We start from the raw sequence: 22,996 nt of genomic DNA on the forward strand, positions 1-22,996 counted from the left end.
TCTACAAGTGTGAATATTATTCAAGGCCCTTGTGAGTAGCTATACTTAGTACAGTGTTAACAATGTTTGCAGATTTTTAATTTCATGTATTTAACAGTATTTGATCTTCAATTGGTTTTTGATCATTGAAAAGCCAAGTTTAACAATGAAGAATAAAAAATGTTTAAATTAGTATTAAGTTTCAAGCTATATTATTCATAGTGCATTCTATCAAGCACAAAAACTATAAAGGCAACTGATAAAAAGCAGGACTATTCCCTTAAGTAAATATATGTCTATATATAAATTTTTGTGGAGTGTTACAAAGAAAATACAGCATAAAAGTTCATGTCCAAGTATGGTGTTTTCTCCTGTAATAACCAAGTAAAAAAAAATAGTAAAAATCAAGATCGTCAAAGGGGTTCTTTATCCTTCATTGTTGTATTAACTGTAAGACAAACAGTACTTGTCTCCAAAGACAATTTTAATAGCTTCATCTGTTTTTAAAAACCTATGGCCACCTCCCTTTATCCTTCTTTTTTCCTCTACTATAAACAGTATTTCTTACCCTGTAAAAAAGACTACGGAGGGAGGTGAAATGGATTCTTCCATGGTCAGATCAGCATTTCCTATTAATTTTATACCACTAAGAAAAATGAATAGTATAACGAAAACAGACTTCTTACAAACCTGAAAAATGTTTTAAGCAGTGAAGGGAAATGGAGAGTACTATCTCAGAGATACAAAAAAGAGAGGCAGAAAAGCAAAGCAGAACAGAAAGTCTGCTTCTAAAATAATGAAAAATTGGAACTTTGATGCTATATTATGGCAAATCTACTACACTCTAATGTATTCCTAGGGAAAGAATGAATGTACAAGAGTGATTAGCATGCTATGTACAGTAACATGCTATTATCTTCAGTTTGTCACACTGCCTTTAATTATCTCACATTCCTGTCTCCTATTAAATCATATGTATTATTACTTCTAGACTCTGCGCTGGTCGTGCTTTGCATCTTACAGATCTAGGTAAAAGGTAAGAAGAAACTCTTCTACTAAATACTGGGCAGCTTATAATTCTAACAATTATTTTTTTATTTAAACTTCTCAGATTTTTCTTATTTCAAGTATGTATTTGTATGGGAAATTGTGGGGAAAAGCTGTTGGGTCTTTTTGTCTCAAGCAACTGTTACTTGCCATTTTTTTAATTATCAATATTATTAGGTGTGAATGAGGAAATGTGTTTTTTAAAAGTAAAAATTGTTTATGCAATGTATCTATTGCATGTATTAAATATGCATAATACTCTTTTTACTGAATCAAGATGGCATTTTAAGTCAAGATGGCATTTTAAGTACATGAATTCTAAATTCACAATATTGTAAACACCTAGATGGACATTTAAATTTTAAAAAAATCAGTTTTGCCCATTAAAAGTGTTATGATTTTTTTTATTATTGCAGGACCTAGTAAAAACAAAGGGCAACACCTAGAAAAGAGGACCTGAAACATAATATTTGGGCCAATGACAGCAACTGCTGTAGACATTACTTTCAAAAATGTGGCTACTTCTTTCAGTTTCTAAACATAGAAAGAAGTCTAACTTTGGGTTCCTTTCTTTTTCATTTTCTAATCTACTTGAGTACCAAGCAACTGCAGGAAAATTTGTTGGTTTCATAGAACCGAAAACATTGGAAGAGGGACGTATGAAGCCACATTTAACGAAAGACTTGGAGCTGAAAGAGGAGTCAAAGACAACATTATTCATGCAATGGTTAGTACAGATTTCAGGACTAGAACCACCTTTCTCACGCCAGGTGTTGAGAGCAGTACTCTTTTGCTTTTCTTGCTCACGTAAGCTTGCAACTCCAGCATCAGCATCAGCATCTGTGGCTTTAAGGCAAGATGCAAGGTCTGTAGATAAGCCAGTGCAATAGTCTGGCATGTCTCTGAATTGGCACAAGTGCTACTTAAGAGAGGTATGGGATCTATGAAGGAAGCTGAAGGGTCCTTTAGAGCTCTGCAAACCTGCCCCCTCTTCACACCAGCTTGCGCGTTACCATTAATCACAGTCCCACAGATATCGGCTAGGGCTGTATGACTCCTGCAGAAACCTTTGTTTCTCCACCAGAAATTCCAGTATCAATTTGTTATAGTTTAGAAAACAAAAAGTAAGCCATAAATTAAATAAAGCAACCTATTGCAGTTAAGGGTGTATTTGAATGAATAAATTATGGGGGTTGGTTACACCTGAACAAGCAGCTGCTTGTTCAGCCACCAGTCTAAGTAGAGTTGATCTTGTTCTGGTTGAAAAATTCAGTTACTTAAGATTTTGGCAGGAGCATCTAAGCAGTGTCATATCGGTGTTATCCTTTGAAAGGTATCCTGTTCTTACAATGCAGCCCAGCTACTGAGCCCCTGATTTTTAGATTTCAAATCCAGATGTCAGCTGAAGGTTTAATGAAAATTTGGGAAGTAAGAATGAAGACCAGATATAGGCTCAAGTCAGTCCTGCTACATTAGTATTAATGTTTTGGGGATCTCTAGTTGAGAGAGAATTTGGGTGTTCCCAGTCTTTATTATCTATAAATATACCAGAAAATACACCGCTGTCTAAAGCACCTGGTCCAAATTTTGGCTCCCACTGCCTGGAGCCAATACATTGTAAACACCCAAGTGTTAATGTCAACCTCTGGAATAGGCCTACTGTCTTCAGCTAAAACCAAGTGCCCGTAAATCTTTGCAGACTGTGATCCCTAGTTTAGACAACATCTGAAGAAGCAGCTCTGAGTGATAACTGAGTATTTCTTTCACAACAACACAAAAATATATCTAAGTTTCTGTTGCAAAAGAATCCACAACCTGGACTGTGTTCACATCCTGTTAGAAACTTAATCCAGATGCTGAATGAAAAATAATAGAACGTGCCTCAAAGATGAATGGGTGCCAACAAGCCAGAACTAGTCTTAAATTCAGTAGGGAAATTATCAGCTCTTACAGCAAGATTACTCACTTGAATTTTTGAGCTTAAAAACTACTTTTGTTGTATGTAAAAGATCTTTTAATTCACTTTTTACTACTACTCTGCCTCTCACTGAATACTTAAATAAATATTCTATTCTGCTGCTGCTTCAAGTCCATGAAAACAAGCACCCGAGGTTACTGATGTTCATGAGGTGACTCATTTGTACCATATGGTAAACGTGAAGATTTTTGGTCTACCTTCCACTGAACAAATGTTGAATAGATAGACGCTACTTCAAAATTACCTTCTGTGATGCCTAAAGTGTTGTTGATTTCATAGGCAGCTGCCTCAAAATGAAGGTAGGGTCTTTGAAAAGTTGGGGAGTTACATGTTTTCCTGTGCTTTGTTGACAAAAGCCTCTGGTATGTGGAAGTGGGAGCCGTGGAGTCCTTCTAGTAACTCACGTTAGCATCTTTATTTACAGTCGGGTGTTTTGAGAGCAATTCTGGCATGCCAGAAGAAAAGCTACCAGGCAGGTTTGGCTTCTTTTCATCCCAAGTTAACTTTCAGCAATGTTTCAAGTCTCTTTCTTCTGGCGCTCATGAACCTCGCAGTGTTCCGACAAGCTTCAGACCTCATACAGATACTCATCGGTATCGCTAAGTTATCAACCCATTTCATACTTTTCCCAGTGGCGCCATTCCCATTTTTACTTCACGTACCTTGTTTTGCAGATGGGATTTGTATGTAACCCGTGTTACGTCCTTCGGCACGTACGCCACTTGCTGCCGTTCGAGCCCACCGCGTCGAGCGCTGAACGCTCTGGTGTACAGGCCGGCAGCCATGGGCCCACCAGCCCGGCACGGTGACAGCTGCCTCGGCCACGGCGGCTTGCCACAGAAGACACAGGCTTACACTGTGGGGTTTTGCCAAGGGCAAACCCTGATCTCACCAAGGGCTGCTCCCGGGGAGCCCACCCGGGCCTGGGAAGGGCTCTGGGCTGGGGACTGAGGCCCTGTGGGAAGACGATGAGCCTGCAGGGCCCGGCGCCTCGGCCTGGCTCTCCCGCGGGGAGAGGCCGGTTCGGAGGAGCGGCGTTGGTCCCTCGGGAGCCCCCTCGGCTCGGGGCGGAGGGCACGGCCCTGTCGGCTGGGGAGGGAGCCCGGCCGGCTCGGTTCGGGGGATGGGGGAGCCGACGCTGTGGGCCCATCCCAGGGCCGGAGAGGGGGAAAAGTCTCCGTTGCGTGTGTGGGGAAACCAGCGCGGGAGCGTCCCTGCGGCGGGGAGGAGAGAGCACAGCCCGGCCGACCTCCTCAGCCCGACGGGCTCCGGCCCAGGCCCGGCCTCCTCCCCTCTCCCTTTCCCGCCGACGGAGACGCAGGCCCGGGGGCCGGGCGGAGCATGCGCGGAGCGGCGGCGAGCCGGGGGAGCGGGGCGGTGGCGGTTGCCCGGCGGGAAGGAGCAGGCAGGCAGCCGGCGCGGCCCAGCCCCGGGTGGGCCGGGGTCGGCGGGTGGGCGCAGCCGCCTCACCCATGAAGGCTTTGGTGGCTCCTGGAAGCGCCCCGAGGTGCCGGGGGCGAGAGGCGGCCGCGGGGGCGGTGCGGGCCGGGCCGGGCCGCGGCTCGGGCCGGGCGGGAGGAGGAGGAGGAGGAGGAGGAAGAAGAGGAGGAGGAGGAGGAGGAGGAGGAGGAGGAGGTAGCGGTGTCACTGATGCGCTGCGCCTTGTGCTTCCCCGCCAGGTGTTCTCCCTCTGGCTTCCTATGTCCTGTTACCAGGAGGATTTCTTCAAAGAGTACCTCAAGATGATGGTCAATATCGTCGTCCTGAACTTGCTCATTTGTATTTCTCTGGTGTTCTGGATCGTGTCCATGACTGCCAGTACGTACTACGGTGAGTCCGAAGGCCCGGGAGAGGCCAGCATGGCGGGGCGAGGGGCGAACAGAGCCGCCCACCCCTGCTGTCATCAGGAGAGTGGGAAAACCTCAGTCCTGACAGGAGCTGATAGTGGTTCAGAAGGTGTTAACGGCCACTGTACCCTTCTTTGCAGGTCTGGCCAGAGACATTGTCCTTTGTGATTTATCTCCCTAAAAGAAAGCAAATAAGATAAAAATGAAAAAGTGAAAAGGAAGAGGGAGCTGTTAGATGTCTTCCTCTATCAGGGGAAGTAGTGACAGCATGGGAGGGGCGTGCCAGCCTTCAAAACAGTTTTAGGAATGCACATGCAGCCTTTGAACAGGGCATGCAAGATGAATTCCTTGGTCAAAGCACAGAGGAAATAGTACAAGAAGAGAGGGATGTGTGCATGGAGTCTCTGGCATGGGTGTGTACAGTCAGCTCTGCGTTCTCTTCAGGCAGGCTGTGCCGTAGTTGCATGTAGTTGCAGGGACGCTAGTGCGTTTTGTGGTCTATCATTTCAGTTCTAGGACCATTTTCACAGCAGTGTCCAAAAGCAGCAATACTGCCTTCAGCATCACTTCAAGCCTAGAAGAGTTTAACTGCTTTCCCGGGACAGGTGAAGACCTGTCCTTAAGACCCCAGCCAATTTCATGCAGGAGAAGCTCCAGTGTCATTGCTGAGAGTGCCTAGGGATGCAGTACGAACACCCTCAACTGCCTAGGGTCACCTTGGATCCAGAAGAAGCTAGAATAAATATCCCACCAGTATAAGCTGACTTCTGCGTGGCAGTTGGATATCTCTGCTCAGTGTTTTTCAGTGCTCTGGGTTTTAGGACGGGGTATTAGTCCTGGTACAGCATTAAATCTGTGTTGTTTGGACACCTCTACTTTGGCTTGTAGTGCGATGCCAGGCAGATAGGTGATCCGCAGAAGCATGCTTCACAACCAGGTTTTGTTTGTGTCATTTAGAGCTAGCCAGGTTGGATTTAAACACACGACTTAATTTGTGCGTGTCTGGTCTCTATAGGTATAGCGCTCTCAGTTTTGCCTCTAATGAGGGTATTCCAGTCCTTGCTATCTCACATGATTGAGAATTGACAGTGTGGAGAGGCCTGATACCAGGTGATCCAGGATAGGGACTGATACAAAGGAGGAGGCTGCGACGAATCCTCCTTTTTGTAGAGAGTTATTAACTATTAGCTACATTAACTATTAGCTTTACTTTTTAAAAGTTTCTGGGGTTTTTTAAACAAAAAATGTCACTTAAAATCTTGCTGAGATAGTCAAGAGCTTAAAGTACATTTTTGAGAGCCTTACATCAAGTTCAAAAGAATTGAAAGGGCTGATGTTTCAGAAAGCAGTCACACCACTTTCACCTAGTAAACTGGCTTTCTTGTCATTTTTTTGGTAATGAAATTCTGTCAGAATAAATAGTGTAGTTTGGGATATAATCAATAGCTTTCTTGTCTCTGTCTGCAAAGATGGAAGACTTTTAAACAATAGTATTAAAGAAGAATTTCTTCAGACTTTTAAATTTCAATATAAGGTGTACTTTTGGCGTCTTTTGCAGTGAAATTCCTGTCGTCCAATTGAAACTGAAAATGAGGTGTTAGAATATAAAGGCTGTAAGAATCTTACTGCTAAGGCAGTAATTCATTGAGTCAGTTTTATGATTAAAATAATATACTTTTTAACTGGGCAATAACAACTGCTTTATTTTGTTAACTGCTTTTATTTTAGTATGTGCTCTGGAATTTTAGAAGGCAACGAGTATGTTTAGGACATTGATAAATTGTCTGCTTTAGAAGATAAGTTGCTAAGGACACTCGTGCTTTATGGAATGGCATGGAATTATGACAGCTGAGTGGGATATTGTTTCCCTGTTCTGCAAGCTTGTTTAAATTCAGATCATAGTGACTTGAATGACTAAGGAAATGGAACAAACTGGGAATTCAAGAAAAAGCTTTTTAGAAACTCCATAGATATTTTGATGAGAAAATAGCTTGCTTTTTGTATTCAATTTTGTTTGTAAAAGCAAACCATTTGTAGTTTTGACAACCAGCATTTTTTTGTTTGCGAGTTGTTCAAATGGTCTGTCTTGGCAGTTTAATAATTGTCAGTGAAGAATATAATTTAAAGCAATCCTTTCTTGTAAAAAGTTTTGGGTTTGACTAATTTCCAGTTAAATACTTCAAAACATTCTGAGTCGGGTTTATTTTCTGTATAACAAGGAGGATAACAGGTGAGCCATTTTTGCATAGATGTTAGTACTAGACCTGAAATTATTTATTTCTTGCCAGTTCCCAAAAAGCACTATACTTTCCAAATACAGAAGTTTTGATTATGTAGAATTGCTGTCATGTGAAAGCAAGGGATCGATAGATTTAAACTATGCAATGCATTGCAATTGTTAGCTCTGTGAGAAAAACAATGAGCCACAATCAAATATTTGTTTGAATAGCTGTAACGCAGGAAGCTCAGACTAATTCAATTATGTTGACCGGTAGAGAAAGTAAAGAGGAAGCTCAGAGCTGTCTTGTTAATTTTGCCATCCCTAAATTCACATGTACTGTTTACTTAGCAAATATGTAAACCGAAGGTCCATACTCATGTGAAATCACAAGACAAGACTTGAGTAATGTGGCATTTCTGTTGCAGCTGGTGTCAGAGAACAAAAATCAGTGGAAAGAAATCCCCTGCTATGTGGGGCACATGATCTCATAGAAGAAGAAGGGTATCTCCTAGCTTAAATGTGTGGTTTCAGTCTATGCTGAATATACCACGCCACAAAGAAAACGTGAACCTGTTGTGCAAACAAAAACACATTCTCTTGTCACTGAATCTGCTGGTTGCGCAGTTCTAGATAAAATTGAGAAAAAATAACAGGGAGGGTGCTGAAACGTAGAAGTGGAAAAGGATTAGTCTAGAGAATCCTCAGAAGAAAAAGTTTCTGAGACTAAATATGTGTTAGAGGACATGAAATTGTTGGATGCAGCCTGCTTTTCAACAAGTCTCTGCAACACTCCAGAACGAAGTGTGCAGTTAGTTGTGTGTACTGCTGCCAGGTTGGGAAGAGGCTATGCGTGCATGCGTGTGCAGTGGAGAGGGACTATGCAAAGCAAAGAGTAAGAAGGCTAAATCATCTGTGATTCTCAGCTAAGCCAAACTTTCTGTAGGTGAGAGAAACGGACAGGATAAGAACTGCACTAGATAACTATCCTCTCTTGAGGATAAGTACTCGGGTGGAAACCAGACTATGTAACACCCGACTTGTATGTCACATGGCTGTCCTTCCTTAAGTGCAAAATTTATAGTGTATGTTGTTCTTTATTAAAAATCGTGATTTTGGGAACCCAGTAGCTTGCTGAAATAAGTTTAATTTTTTAAGTGTTCTGAGTTTCCTTTGCACGTTTCTAGGACTAGCCCTTTTGGTGAAAAATTTAGGGTTAATCAAGTCTTAAGAACATCCATTGTAAAGCTAATGGATGTGTTCTCAGGTCCTGAGGGATGTAAATTCTCCCTGAGATATGGTGGAGAGACGTGCCCAAGAGCTTGGTTGCCAAGGATAAAGGTGATCAGATGGTAATGCAAGAAAAGATGAGAAAAACAGGGAGCAGCAGGGCAAATGCATGTTTTACACCACAGCTGTCTGTAATTAATATACTGTGTGACTAAAGAGATAAGTAGCCTGGTTCAATACAAGCACGTAGTTGGCAGAGGGGAATTCCACTCTCTGGGTTACTTAATATAAGCTAATCTTTTTTTTGGAAATGAAACACCTTTCACTCAGCCAAAAAATCAGTAGATTGATGGAAATTGTAGAATCTTGGTGTCTCTCCACTCTGAGTGCTGCATGCACTTGCGGTCATCCCATTTCCGAATGTCGATAGCAGAATTAGAACGGAACAGTGAAGGCAGCAAGGATGGTCAGAGCAGGTAACAGCATGCATTTGAAAAGGACTTAAATAGGTAAAGATATTTCAGCACGAAAAGGGGACATCTATGTAGGTCATGAATGGCAGGAGGAGTGTGAATAGGAAATCATTATTCAGCTTGTCGTAAAATTTAGCAGATGTCCAATGAAACTTGAGGCAGCAGGATGTTTGTGGTTTGGCTTTTTGAAAGGCCTTTTTCAGTGCATCTAAAACGAGAATTTGGTTCTGTGGGTGCTTGTGGAGATGAAAATTTTAACTGTTTTTAAAAATGGACTGGACAAGTACATGGCGCATTTTAGAAATGCCAACATAGAAGTTCCCAATAAAACAGGGAAGATCTGCCTGTGTCTGTTCCTTATACCCTTCTCTTGCACATGTGCAGCTCACCACTGCCAGATGGGATTCTGAGTCAGACAGATGTTTGGCTTGATCCAGTTTGGAAGTTCTCATATTTTCAACCAAGTATAGTGTGGAAACAATCAGAATGTTTTGGATACCAACAAAAGAGGAGTATTTCTTTTTTAAAACTGTAAAAGAAGGCCAAGCATCTAAATTTCCTTTCTCACATCATTGTAAATTATCAGTGATGCTATGATTCAACTGATGATTTGTTCACAGACCAGCAGCAGGACAGAGTCGGTGTGCAAAATAAAAGTATGTATGAACCATGGGACTTCCTGCTAGTTTTATTAGATGACATCAAGTATCACTGTAGCTCAACTAAGCATTTAAAGATACTACAGAATATGTAAGTTTTCCAAACTAGAATAAAAAAGATGGGGTAGTAATACTAAAGCTATAGAAACGCAGCCATTAGCTAGCTTATATGCGTGGTGACATCTTCTCTCCACATAAACATGAAACTACTTCTGAAGTCTTCTGTCAGCCAACTACCAGCAGTCCTTCTGTTAACATAGTGTAAGATTCTAATTGATGGCATAAGACAACAAAGTGACAACATTAGACATATCCTAGGAATAATTCAGAATACACAGATGATGAAAATGTTGCCTGCTTTTCATGGCCAAAAGTTACCAAGCTAAAGCTTTTGATAAACAAGAATGACTTTTCCTAAAAACACTGGTATTTGGGATGGCTTGAAAAACAAGGTAAAGCTTCCAATATATTGTTCTAATTTTATTTCCATTACAATGCTAAAAAGCATTAGTGATCATAGACAGTGTTGTTCATTCCCTTCATTGCTGCCATATTTTCTGAAACTTCATCGAAAAAAGAATCATAATGAAAACTTCAGATGTGTTATTGTAGTTACCAGAGAATCAGTCATAACATGATCTATGAGGGAAGCTCTTGAACTAGTTTGTTTACTTAAAGTTGCTTTCAGTCTCTTTACGTGTTTTGTTAACTGAAATTTTACTTTGATTCTTACATATTTGAAATTGAATTCTACATACCTTACTGTGGATGTACAGGTTGCTTTTTTTTTCTAAAATCTGAACTTGTCCATTTTGTCCAAATCAGGTTTCAGCTGGTCTTAACATTTTGAATGTTAATTTTTGGAGTTTATAAATCCCTTTTAGAAAGGAAAATATCACCATGTTTATTTCTTGACACATTTGCTATTTCTTTGTAATTAATTTTAGTTAATTTAATGTATTTTCTGTGAATGCTGAATAGAAAAATTGAGTAGAGAATTACAGATATTTTGGGTTTCCATTCATAAGAATATATTTCTTATAAAGGGTAAAAAGTTTAATCTCTGTTAAGGTCAGATTTTAAATATATACTAGAAGGTAATTACTTTTAAGATATAAAGGCATTAAAAAGGCTTATCAGGATCACCTGTAACCATTTTGTTTGATTTATCAGGTACTTTACGACCCATTTCTCCATGGCGCTGGCTTTTTTCAGTCTTGGTTCCACTAATGATTGCTACACAGGGTTTTAAGAAGAAGAGTCTTGATCACAGTGGTGCATTGGGAGGTATGGTTTTTTTGAGACTATTGAGCTAAACATTTAATAAACTAAATTAACGTCCTTTTTATTGTATATTATATTGTATATTAAAAGAATTCATATTCTTTTAAAACTTTCCTGCCTAGTTCTATTATAATAAAAGTGTAAATGTAAGGATATGTACCTTGAATTCATACTGATTTTTTTCTCATGCCTGTTTAAATATTCAAGTTAATTTTTGCTGCTGTTTGTAATTAATTTGATTAATTTGTCATTAGATTAAAACAATCTTATAGGTTTATGTAAAACTTCAGAACAGCATGCAGCTAAATCACATGGTCTTCTTTAACATATAGATCGATTCACATAGCAATAATGAAATGGCAGAGGCAGTGGCAGTGGTAAAGAAATACCATAAAACTGAGCCGTGTCAGCAGCCTAGTGCCTGGTAGGAAACCAGTAAAGATAACGTGGTTCTCCTTTCTGTAATAAGAGCAGGTTTAGGCATTCTTTGCCTCCCAAAAATGAGAAAAAAAATTAAATCTGTACTTCGCTTCAAGCAAGTTACTGTTTCAACAAAGATTTTTCTTGACCATGTGAGAAAAACCCCAACATAGTGTACAATAGTGTTTGTTGGAATCTAATGCAAGATTTCCATGTGAGGTGATTCACCCTTGTCTTGTGAAATTGTCTGAATTGATGGTCAGAAACAGGACTTCAAATCCTTTCCTTCCATGTCACACATTTTGCAAATCTTAGGCTGTCTGTGAGTTAAGGGGAGCATTTTCTAAATTTAAAAAAAAAAATCTTTTCTCTGCTGCTATGTGTTTACCTCTTAAGATAACAGCTTTGCTAGCCAGCTTATATTGGCCTTTGCTTTAAGTACGGCGAATTTTCTTTCAGTTGTGAAGAATTGTAATTTCATGGTGGGCAGTGAGAATTAGACCTCCCCCGTGAAGGATGTACGAAAAAAAAAAAAGCACATCCAGGAACTCAAATAATTAAGAAAATTACAGAAATAAAAAGATGGTATAAAAATCAGAAACAGAAAAAGAGAACAAGGCACAGAATGAAGAAGCAACATCCGTTAAGATATGGAGGAGGGTTATCCAGGTTATCTTAGAGACCTTGGGGGAGGGATTTGATTCCCAAACTGAAGATAAACTTGCTGATAGAGACACAGCCACAGCTGTATATATGCTTCTTATACAAATAGTCATATTCTTCAGGCAGAGTACTTAAGTTTCAATTATATATCCTTTGGCTCTTTTTTTTTTTTTTTTACTGCTCTGTCTTTTATTTTTGCACAGTATTACTGATTTGTGGCGAAAGGAGGTCTTAAAAATCACACATTTTAGCAATAGCAATAAAATTAGCAATTTAGCAACAAAATTTAAGAGGCAATTATAAAGATAAATGATTTTTTTTTTCCAGTCAAGATGTCTCTGGAATTCTCATACAGGTATTAGTTGTTTCAGTAATTCTCTTATTGCATGATTGTCTTAGGTTTATCATGAAGATACTCTTCATATTCAAGAGATTCAAAACACTTACTTGCTTTGCAAAGCAGGCATTGTTACATGAAGGAACTTTATATACTTTTTTTTTTCCTTCATAGGATTGGTGGTTGGATTTATACTTACAGTTGCGAATTACAGTTTCTTCACTTCTTTATTTGTATTTTTTGTTACTTCTTCAAAACTTACTAAATGGAAAAAAGATGCAAAGAAGCAAATAGATTCAGAATACAAAGAAGGTAAGCTATAACATTTTAATTCTTTTAGATCCCTTGTAGAGAATAAATACTGCATATTCCTCTTCCTTTCAGAGAGTCAGATGAGATGGAGCATCCAGAGTAGGTGTCCTGGTTTCAGCTGAGATAGAGTTAATTGTCTTCCTAGTAGCTGGTACAGTGCTATGTTTTGGGTTCAGTATGAGAAGAATGTTGATAACACGGATGTTTTCAGTTGTTGCTCAGTAGGGTTTTGACTATAGTCAAGGATTTTTCAGCTCTTCATGCCCAGCCAGCAAGAAAGCTGGAGGGGCACAAGAAGTTGGCACAGGACACAGCCAGGGCACCTGACCCAAACTGGCCAACGGGGTATTCCATACCATGGGATGTCACATCTAGTATAGAAACTGGGGGGAGTGGGGGCGGGGGGATTGCTGCTCGGAGACTAACAGGGTGTCGATCGGCGGTTGGTGAGCAATTGCACTGTGCATCATTTGTACATTCCAATACTTTTATTATTACTGTTGTCATTTTATTAGTGTTATCATTATTAGTTTCTTCTTTTCTGTTCTATTAAACCTTTCTTATCTCAACCCACGAGTTTTACTTCTGTTCCCGATTTTCTCCCCCATCCTACTGGGTTGGGGGGGAGTGAGTGAGCGGCTGCGTGGGGCTTAGTTGCTGGCTGGGGTTAAACCACAACAATAGGGAACAGCATTGTTGTGCCTCCTCTTCACCCCCGTTCCTATGAACATTAGCAAGTGTCTTTGCTTTTGATTCTGTTCTATTTAATAAATTGCTATCTAGTTTCTGTTTTGAAAGTGTGTCTTTGTAAATTTAACTTTACATATGTGTATTTTGCTTTTGTCTCATGCTGTTGCCTGTCAAGGTATTTTGCCTGAAAATATTAAAATTTATTTTTTTGTCACTTTAGGTGGACAGAGAAATTGGGTGCAAGTATTCTGTAATGGTGGTGTTCCTACTGAGCTGGCTGTGTTATATATGATAGAAAATGGACCGGGTGAAATTCCTATTGACTTTTCAAAGCAATACACAGCATCATGGATGTGCTTATCCCTTTTGGGAGCTTTGGCATGCTCTGCTGGTGATACGTGGGCTTCAGAGATCGGTAGCGTTATGAGTAAAAGCAAGCCAAGGTTGATAACAACTTGGGAAAAGGTTCCAGTAGGTGAGGTGTTACCTGTTCTATGTGTTCTTAGTATTTTGCTAATCTGTTTTGAATTATGCATCCAACTTGAAAAAGTTTGAAAAAAGCCCCCAAAACCCAAACATCAGAAATCTGGGATTAAAAAATGTTAGCAGGAATACATTCGTTGAAATGGAATACACTCATTTGTGTTTCTGCTGCATCTCATTGGTGAGATGCACCAATATAGCACCCAGGGAGGGAGCTAAAATCATTCTTAGTGAATGCTGTCACTTCTCATCTCTGGCACTATTAAAAGTGTTTATATTGCCAGTAATATAAAGAATACAAGTTATCAACTGAATTTTGCAGACATTATCAGTAGAAGAGGATATATATTCACTACAGACACTACAGAAAATTCACTTCTTAACCAAAGTGCTCATTTCCTTTGATAACTTACCAAGGGTGGGTGAAGTGAACCTTCTGCCTGTCACACCTTTTCTACACAGTGGATGACATTGCTACCTTAAAGCAGTGTGTCTTTTTTGAGTCTTGTTGGCATGTTGATCTGAGTTTTAGATCTTATGGGATAGGATTTAAATGCGTGGGCTTTTTATTTTCTTTTTATAAGAGTTCTTCAGATTTTTACTCAGTGAGCTGTCAAACGTCTTCATTTCTATGGATTTTGTTAAATCTTTTAAATTTGTTGGTGAAATATATCTTGGTATACTTCTTATGAAAGAGAAAGAGGCATTGTTTTAATAACATGCACATCTCAAGCTCTGTATTTTTGGAGCAAATACCTTTTTCTCCCCTGCTCCCCTTACAGCACACAAATACCAGGTGACATTACAAGGTGTGCTATATGGTTTTATTTAATCTAATGCTAGTGAATACGTCTACATAACTAGCCTTAGAAAAAGGAAAAGTAATAGTAATAGGCTGTAATGGTATAGGTTAAGCTTTGCAGCAGTGTAATGGGAATTGTAAATAAAAGCTGTGGTAGCAGAGCCTTGTGGATATAAGGGGGGAAGATAGCTATGAACACAGTTGTGATTTCATATAAAACATTTAAACAAATGTAAGTCTTTAAGAAAAAGTTCGTAAATCAGCTTGGTTTTGTTTGATTCAGGTACTAATGGAGCAATTACTTTAGTGGGCCTGCTCTCAAGTTTGCTTGGGGGTATGGCAGTAGGTATAGCCTACTTCATAACACAACTCATTTTCGTGACTGATCTGGAAATATCTGCTCCGCAATGGCCCATTATTGTGTTTGGTGCAGCAGCTGGCTTACTGGGATCAGTTGTTGATTCATATTTGGGAGCTACGATGCAATACAGCGGTAAGATTCTTCCCTTTTTTTTTTTTTTCTTTTGGTTTTTCCCCTCTCCTAATCTAACCTAAAAATGGGCTTGAATTTCAAGAAGGGCTGAAGATGTGATTTTGAAATGGAAAAAATACAGAATTAGCAACACAAAAGACAGAGGGAGCCAAAGTGATGGACTTGATACTGAAAACAAGAAGGAGGGCAGCTGGTCCTTTTCCACACTTTGATTTGTTTATCTTATGTTACTGTCTTGCTAATGACTGAAGGAGACCAGAGATCTCCCACATGTTACCTTGGAAAAAGCAATAGCTGCCCTCTCCTTTTCTATATATCTAATTATGGTAATATTTTATAAGAGAAATTGTCAGCTTAATTTTATACATTTACTCAGATTAAGTTGTCACTGCAGAAGCTCCATTTGTACCTCTGAATACTTAGTAATAGTCCCAGCCGAAAGAATTAAATAAGAAAAGCTCCAGGAAAATGTGCACAATACTTTACATTCTGGTTTTCTCACAGCTTAATAGAGTACCATCTCCTATAAATTAAACTTATTACAAAATAGCTGTGACTTAAAAAAAAAAAAAAAGTGTCCATTCAAAAAAAAAAATTGTTGGCCGGCTAATTCTAAATTATATCAGTATTTATTTACTCACTGCCCTTAAGGATCATTGTCTGTGAATAAACTCTACAGACAACCTTTAGGCTAAACTGTAAACTTACCCTATGTTTAAAAATTGTTTGAAGACCATATCTGACACTATTCTGGTTTTTCAGATTTTGTTGTCAGTATACTTATTTGTTGGAAGTTGAGATTTGAATGTGCCAATGAACTGCCTGAGAGATACAAGTCCTTTAAATCTACCGTCACAGTCAGAACTGCAAACTGTTGTTGGTGCTGTGGATTTGGCTTTCTAGCAGTTTTTATGCTCTATTCCTTGTAGTTCTGGGCAAGTCCAAAATATAATGAAGTGCTTAACCATTTGAGGAATTCTTAGATATTTCTGTACTAAAGGGGAAACACTTAAGCATTCAGACAATGTGTTCATGCTCCTAATGAGGCAGATGCATTAAGAGAATGTGGTAAACCTAGCTAATGCATGCCTGCATTTGTCAGCATCTATTTCTTCTTCGCTTCAGATATTTTTCCATGCTCAGCAACTTACTTTACCAGCTGCAGCAGGGACAGTATGCAAGTTCCACAATTTCTTTTACAAATTCGTAAGCACTGCTGGAGTATGTATACTATAAACACATATATGCTATGGTATATATATGCTGTAATATAGATGAAATAGTGCTTCTCATGTGGTGCACACTGTTAGGTTTTGTGTCCCTCCCTTACTTTAACCCACTTTTCCAATCCCTGTTCAATGTGGTCTCATAAGAAATACTGCAATGAGTATTTCCCAATACTCCAATACTCTCTGCAGCATCTTGAAAAACAATAAATTAATATGTCAGTGGTAATAAAGAATTGTGTCTTTTTTTGAAAACATTATGCTACCACTGCTAATCCCTTCCATCAGTGTTTTTCCTGTTGGTAATCCTTCTAGATTTGGTTTGTGTAATAGTCAGTGATACCCACCGTTTCTAAGAGAACGTCCTTCCCTGCCCACACGTTTATTTAAGTAAAACTTTGTCTGAATAGCTGTGCAGAATTTGATTCAGATTTTCCAGTGTTACCCACCTGAGGCTATACCTATTTTGTAAATAACAAAGATAATGGAAGGACTTACTGTTACCTCTCCTACTTGTTTATGATCTGAATCTACGCTTTATGTGCGTAGATCTATGCTTTATGTGCGTGTTTTTATATATTTATAAATTTTATTCCCAGTTTTTCTCTCAAGAAAACTTATGACTTTCTAAAACATAGCAAGTGTTAAGAGTTAAACTATCAGGCTTTGAAGTTTGATTTTTCTGTAGCTCTTTTGCATTATTCAAAGCTAGGTTTAAATGTATGATTCAAAGGTAACAGTAGTACCAGCTATATACCTCCCAAGCAGGTTTGTGGTGTGGGCTATTTTTAAGTTTTGTCTGAGGTGCTGAAAATTGTTTTGTAATAAAGCAGCAGCTCAAAATGAAATTTCCATGTTGTGATATTAGCAGATATTCCAGTCTACTGAGAAAAATAAGGTTAATATAAAATGTACTGATTTGTTTTGGAATGTTTCTCCATGTCAACCTTAAATGTGTGCATATGCATGTAACCAGTTATACTTCACTGCAGTGTGAGTTGGCATTAAAATCAAGCGTGCTAGAATTTTATGCTTTTATCAGCATATAAAATAATGCAGCTGGACAAAACATAGGATAATGGTGTGTGTACAGTAACAGCTAATGAAACACAATGCTAGAGTACTGATAATACAGAGGCAGAGCAAGAAATGGCTTAAGTACTAGGGAAAAAAAATCCAGCGCTGGTAGTATAGAACTGCTGTGTAAACAGAAATGATAAATTCAGCCTCTGTAAGGAGCTTGTTTTCTGTTAGATCAAGTAATAATGTTATGTCCATAATTTTCCTTTGAAAACAAATACATCTTCTTGACAGGAAATAGATGTTGCTAATCAGTCGTTTCTGTTCTGTTCAAGCAGCATCCTTTGCCTTAGGATGGCTCTTGGAACAGCTTTTTCCTCTTCTGGTTTAGCTTGTTTCATTCTTTTCTTTGCTATGAAACTACATAAAGAGAGAAGTAGACCTGACAGAAGTGTAACTTTTCAGAAGAAATAACTTCTAATGTAAAGTACTGCATTTATATCCCACTCTTTGAAGCTACTAGATTAAACTCATTATAATTTAGTGTAGTCTGTTGGTGTCTTTCCTTACAGAGATTTAGCACCATAATGGTAAACTAAATTTAGGAAGTTGCCTACACTTGGTTATTAAGTTTCTTTTCGGCTTGGTTGGCTTTGTAAAATGAAGTCTTTATCTTTCCTCAGGTTTTGACCAGAATATCGGCATGGTTGTTAACCACCAAACGAAAGACTCCAAGCACATATCTGGAAAACCTATATTAGACAACAACACAGTAAATCTTTTTTCTTCTGTAATCATTGCTTTGGTGCTTCCAAGTGTGGCGTGGTGTTTCTGGCCCAGGGGTTGAAATGGTTTAAGGTTTTATGCATGTGATTTATTTATGTTCAGTCTTACTCAAAGACTCTGAAGAGTTCTCTTCGAACTCTCTTGAAGAGAGCAATCTGAAACTTTCAGAGAGCCAAAGGACTTTCCATCTCAACTTACTAAGGCTGTGAGCTTCATACGGCAATTGGCATCTCCCGGGGCAAGGAAGGGGTTTTGTCGATATGCTCTTGCAGCTCTTCAGTTGGATGTAGATCCTTGCCAAGAGAGGTGAAATGCTTCATTTATCCTCATGGAGGTGAAGGGTTGGCATCTATGTTCTCTCTCGTCCCCAGCATCTGGAAGGGCAAGAAGTGGGAAATAGAAGTCTAATCTACTACATCAGTCAGTGTGATGGAGCGTTGTGGCTATTGTCCAAGCCAGACACAAAGTACGCTGCAACTTTATGTAGGCAGTGGTAATATGGGTGAAATGGGTGAATTCTGGTACTTCCCATAATCTACAGTATGTAAGGTTTTATGGAAATATTTTTTTGCGGTGCGGCGGGGGAGAGAGCAGTAAGCCTCGTTGCCTATTCTGTATCCTGGTACTATCTCCACTTCCCTAAGAATAGGGTTGTTGAAAGTGATGCCACTATGTAATGTTTGAAGCAAAAGACTAAATTTAAAATAAAAACTCAATAGTTTTTCCAGTAAGAATAACAAATTTGTCTGTGCTTTTTTGACATCTTTATTTCAAAACTAATGATATTTATGAAGACTGTCAATACTGTAGTACTTATTAAATTACCTAAAATTAAAGATTACAATTGCGAATTCACATTCATCTCTTTAGAAATAGAACATTTTTTCCATAAGCATAGAATTGTTCCATAATGCTTAGCATTCTGACCAAGCCATACTCTTCGGTTCTTTCTCAGCAGTGAAAGTGTTTTCCCATTTTGTTTGGGGTTGCTACTCAGAGATGATGGCCTCAGCCAAAGAAGCTACAGAGGTTATCCTCGTAGTGAATGGGGAAAGTCTCACCTATAAACCGTTTCAAAAGAGGAATTAACTTTTGGTGCTCTGGCTCCTATGTTAGGTGATTCCATCTTCCATCATTAATTTATAAAGGAGGTGGAAGTAATTTAGCCAGCACAGATTGTATTTACACTTTAGAGATACCCTCATAATAACTTACCACTGTCGACATTCAGAAGTTAGGGTCCATACTGTTAACTTATAAAAAGCTTTTTCTTCTTATCTTTAGAGATAGGTGAGTATTTTGTATTAAACATCTGATTTTTTTTCAAATATCTTGTGTATATTGCCTGTCTTAATTCACTTGGATTGTGTATTATGTCACCTTTTATGGGAATAGTCAGAAATTTTAATACCACCTATGTTGAGTTTACTCTTTTAAAATCTAGTCTATATAAACCTGGAATTTATCACTGGAACTAGTTCACTGTATTATCCAATTATAACGATGAGATTTCAAACTCGTAAAAGCTTTCTGAAAAGAACCAATTGTGTAGCTGCTGTATGTCTGTTCCTGTGGAAAGGCACAAAATTATAAAAGAAATATATGCACTTAAACTGTAACAATAAACACTTGAGATTTTTATGCATTGTTTGGATTTATGCTGCTTCTAAATAAACACTGTATTAGTTGTCTTTTAAGATTTCATTAATACTGTTGTGATTTCTAGAATTAAGACACACAATTTTTGTAAGAGACTTTTTCTTCCCATTAAATGCCTTATTTTTGTGTTCTTTTGTTTCCTGAAACAAAGTATGCTTTCAAACACTGAAGTGGACATGGTCAGCTTTTCGCTGTTTAATATGGGTCTTGTGTGAAAAACAGCTTGGCATAGCAAGAAGACATCTGTGTTTTTAAACTCGTAGCAGCATGAAATGCTTTGATCTGTTATCATATGAATGAATGTGATATGAATGAACTTCTGTAAGTAGGACCTTCAAAGGCCGTTATTCAGAATTTTTTATTTGTCATGTCTTAGTGATGACACTGAGTTGCTTTTGAAACTGCCACTCATGAATCTCCAGTATTTAGAAAGATCTGAGCTCTCTTGAACTCTGGAAAGGACTGTGCTAACTGTGGGTGTATTATATTGAGTGGAGTATCACTTAGGCAAATATTGTTACATTTAACTATTTAGTAGCTGTATTTAACTATTTAGTAGCTGTAAAACTGTCAGCTTGGGGGCAAGTAGGGGATACAGGGAAGAAGTTACAGAATGTGACAAACTGCCTGTAAATGGGCGTGCGTCACTAGGAGCGGTTCCTAGGAGCAGACAGGGATACTACCTGTCCGCGTGCTACCTGGAGAGACAGAAAATGCAGCAAGTAAAAAGGGAGAGCGATAAAAAGAGGAGGAGCTAGGAGAAAACCAAGGATGGTGATAGATTTGAAGGTGCAGAATAGGTCATTGCAGTAAGGAAATTTAATTCCATTCTTTAAACACTCAAATATTTCTTTTGCTTCAGAGCCATCAGTAACCTTAGTATATGAGATAACTCTGTCGCTGATTTTCCTTTCCTACTGGAGTGGCCCCAATATTTCCACAGCACCAAGAGGATATACTCTGGTTTTTTAACTGAAGAGGTTACAGTTGTGAAGCACCGATCCTCATTCTTGGCCTGATTTCTAGATGTGTTAGAAGTTCAAGTAAGAGTATGATTACAACATAATTGCATATGAGAAATCTTCAGGCAGGTCTCGCTTAGGCTTGGTGTCTTGATCCTGAGTGTTGAAGGAGTCACCAATATTCAGTTATTTTTTTTGTATTTCTGCTCCATTGTTACAGCTGTAGATTGTCTTGGGTCTGCGCATGCTGCTGTTGAGTGGTCCATCATTGCAGATGTAGACCACAGTTCCCTGGGACAACAAAAGAAAGTGGTATAAAAAATGAAGGGGATATACCACCTTTCCTGGGTATTAAAGACTAGCTGATATTCAGAAGGCTGACTTTCTGACAATAAAGGGCTGAAACATCTTGAAATACTGTTGATATTTTACAGAACCCAGTTTGGGCACCAGATAAATGAGGCAGTAGATTGATATTCATGTTAAAATCTGTTAGGATTGGGCATCTCAGATTTGTAAATAGGATTTGTTTTCCTCCAGCAGTGCTTTGGTCCTCACTCCGGCTTTTTTTTTTAAATTTCATTATCCAGCATTTTAAATTGCATTAAGTCACTCTTCTTCAAGCAGGAGTTAACCTGTTTTACAGAAAGTTTATTCGCTTAAAGCTTTTTAGGTACATTACAGTCTCTGCTTCTGGCTATTGCCCTAACTGGATAATAGCTTTCAATTTAAATTCTGCTTCTATTGCGGGGTGGGGTGCAGCTCTCACAGTTATGGGCCTATTGTAATGTGTAAATCAGAGCAGGTACACGAATTCATTCAGATGATGTGGATCCCTGCAGTGCTCCTGAGCCCACAGCCACCTTCAGTCAATATTAATGCAACTCCCAAATGAAAACAAAATACGGGAATGTGGAAGTAAAGCTGCCAGGCAAATGGCAGCTTGTACGTGAGTACTCCAGAGTCTGTAAAACTTCAGTTCAGTAAAGAAATTCCACCGAGAAAGCATTTATTCAGTAGCTTTTCTACAACCTTCATCCCCCAGGAGAAAAAATGGGTCAATTTTAATATCTTGCCACTACTAAAGCAGAGAACCATAGAACATCCCAGGTTGGAAGGGACCTTGACAGATCATTTCGTCCAACCTTTTGTGGGAAAGGGAGCCTAGATGAGATTATCTAGCACCCTGTCCAATTGCAACTTGAAAACCTCTGGTGATGGGGACTCTACCACGTCCCTAAATGTCACAGTTTTCCTTAAAACACAGTAAGGCGGATGCACAGGAAAGCAGAAGAGCATGGTTATGTGAGTTCTGACCAGGAAACCCTCCAGGTGACTGGCTGCTAATATGAAGTAGTACCCTCATACACATTAGCACTTTGAAAATATCTTTAGAATGAACGTATCCCCCTGTAGCAGACCTTTTAGCAGGAATGTTGGCTCTGCCCCGCTTTGGGATTTGCCATTTTAGAGCAGGGCAAGTGCAGGTTCTTAATCTGGGTGGCCCACTGAAAAAGAAAAGACTGGGTTTAGCTGAAATGTGGAAGAACCAGTCTGACCCGTGTTGAGGGAAGGGGGTTTGGAAAGGTGAATACAACCAATAGGGAAACAATTGCCAGTTTGGGGAGCTACCCGGTTGGACTGGCAGAGCCACCTGTGAAGCCCTGTATAACTCGTTTGCACCTCTCTTGCCTGGTAGCTGCTTTTTTTGTGGCTTTGTTCAAACAAGCATAAAGCAGAATTAAACTCTGCAATGTGATCACTGTCCAAATCGGTCTTGGAGGTTCAAACCCACACCGCTAACAAGGGTGACAGTGGTTTTAAAAAAATATGAATGCATTCGGCAATTAGAGGAAATGTCAGTAGAAAGGAGTCAGAAAAGTTCTCTGGTGCTCATTTGTTAATATCCTCTTGTAACTTCAGTAACTAGTTTTGTAAGGACTTTGCAACCGCAGCCCCAGCTGCAAAGCTCAGAAGGTAGAAGGACATCATAAAAAATCATGCTGGCCCTAGGAAACGACATCATGCACGTAATGCAGAAGTAAACGCCTGTGCACAAAGGCCGAGCTCTGCACCCCAACCTTCTGGTTCTGCAGCTGTGGGGAATACGCTGGTTTTAATTCTGTCTTTCAACTAACCCAGTTACAGGCTTCATACAACCTCTTGGGTTCCCCACGTGTTTGTTTGGATAAATGCATCAAGCAACCACTACCCTTACAACCCAGCACAGCTATACATTTATAAAAGCATTAAAATCCCCATGAAACAGCCCAGGTCGCCAGTTCTTACGAATACTGGGCTGGTATCAACCACAGGGGCAACAGCAGCGGCCGCACTCTGCTGTTCCTTGCCGAAGGGCTCTCGCCACAGTGACTTCTGCAGAGTTCAGCCCAGCGCTGGAAAAGCAACGCCTTCTGTCATCCCGACC

At 39.4% G+C, this 22,996-nt stretch overlaps 1 protein-coding gene across 3 annotated transcripts; it reads left to right on the plus strand.

The window, feature by feature from the left end:
* Positions 1-1,643: 1,643 nt before the first annotated feature.
* TMEM19 (transmembrane protein 19) lies at positions 1,644-19,736 on the plus strand. Of its 3 annotated transcripts, none has more exons than XM_049792065.1 (7): positions 1,644-1,753; positions 4,684-4,834; positions 10,605-10,718; positions 12,310-12,447; positions 13,358-13,612; positions 14,706-14,915; positions 17,845-19,736. In XM_049792065.1, exons 1-7 carry the CDS (start codon positions 1,751-1,753, stop codon positions 18,006-18,008), a joined length of 1,035 nt encoding a protein of 344 aa, XP_049648022.1. In that variant the 5' UTR covers positions 1,644-1,750; the 3' UTR covers positions 18,009-19,736. The 3 variants fall into 3 exon arrangements, with proteins under 3 accessions (XP_049648022.1, XP_049648023.1, XP_049648021.1); XM_049792066.1 differs by lacking the exon at positions 1,644-1,753 and adding an exon at positions 4,371-4,511; XM_049792064.1 differs by lacking the exon at positions 1,644-1,753 and having other exon boundaries at positions 4,386-4,834.
* The last annotated feature ends 3,260 nt before the right edge of the window (positions 19,737-22,996 follow it).

This window comes from Accipiter gentilis, chromosome 34 (genome assembly GCF_929443795.1).
Source record: "Accipiter gentilis chromosome 34, bAccGen1.1, whole genome shotgun sequence".
Lineage (NCBI taxonomy): Eukaryota > Metazoa > Chordata > Aves > Accipitriformes > Accipitridae > Astur > Astur gentilis.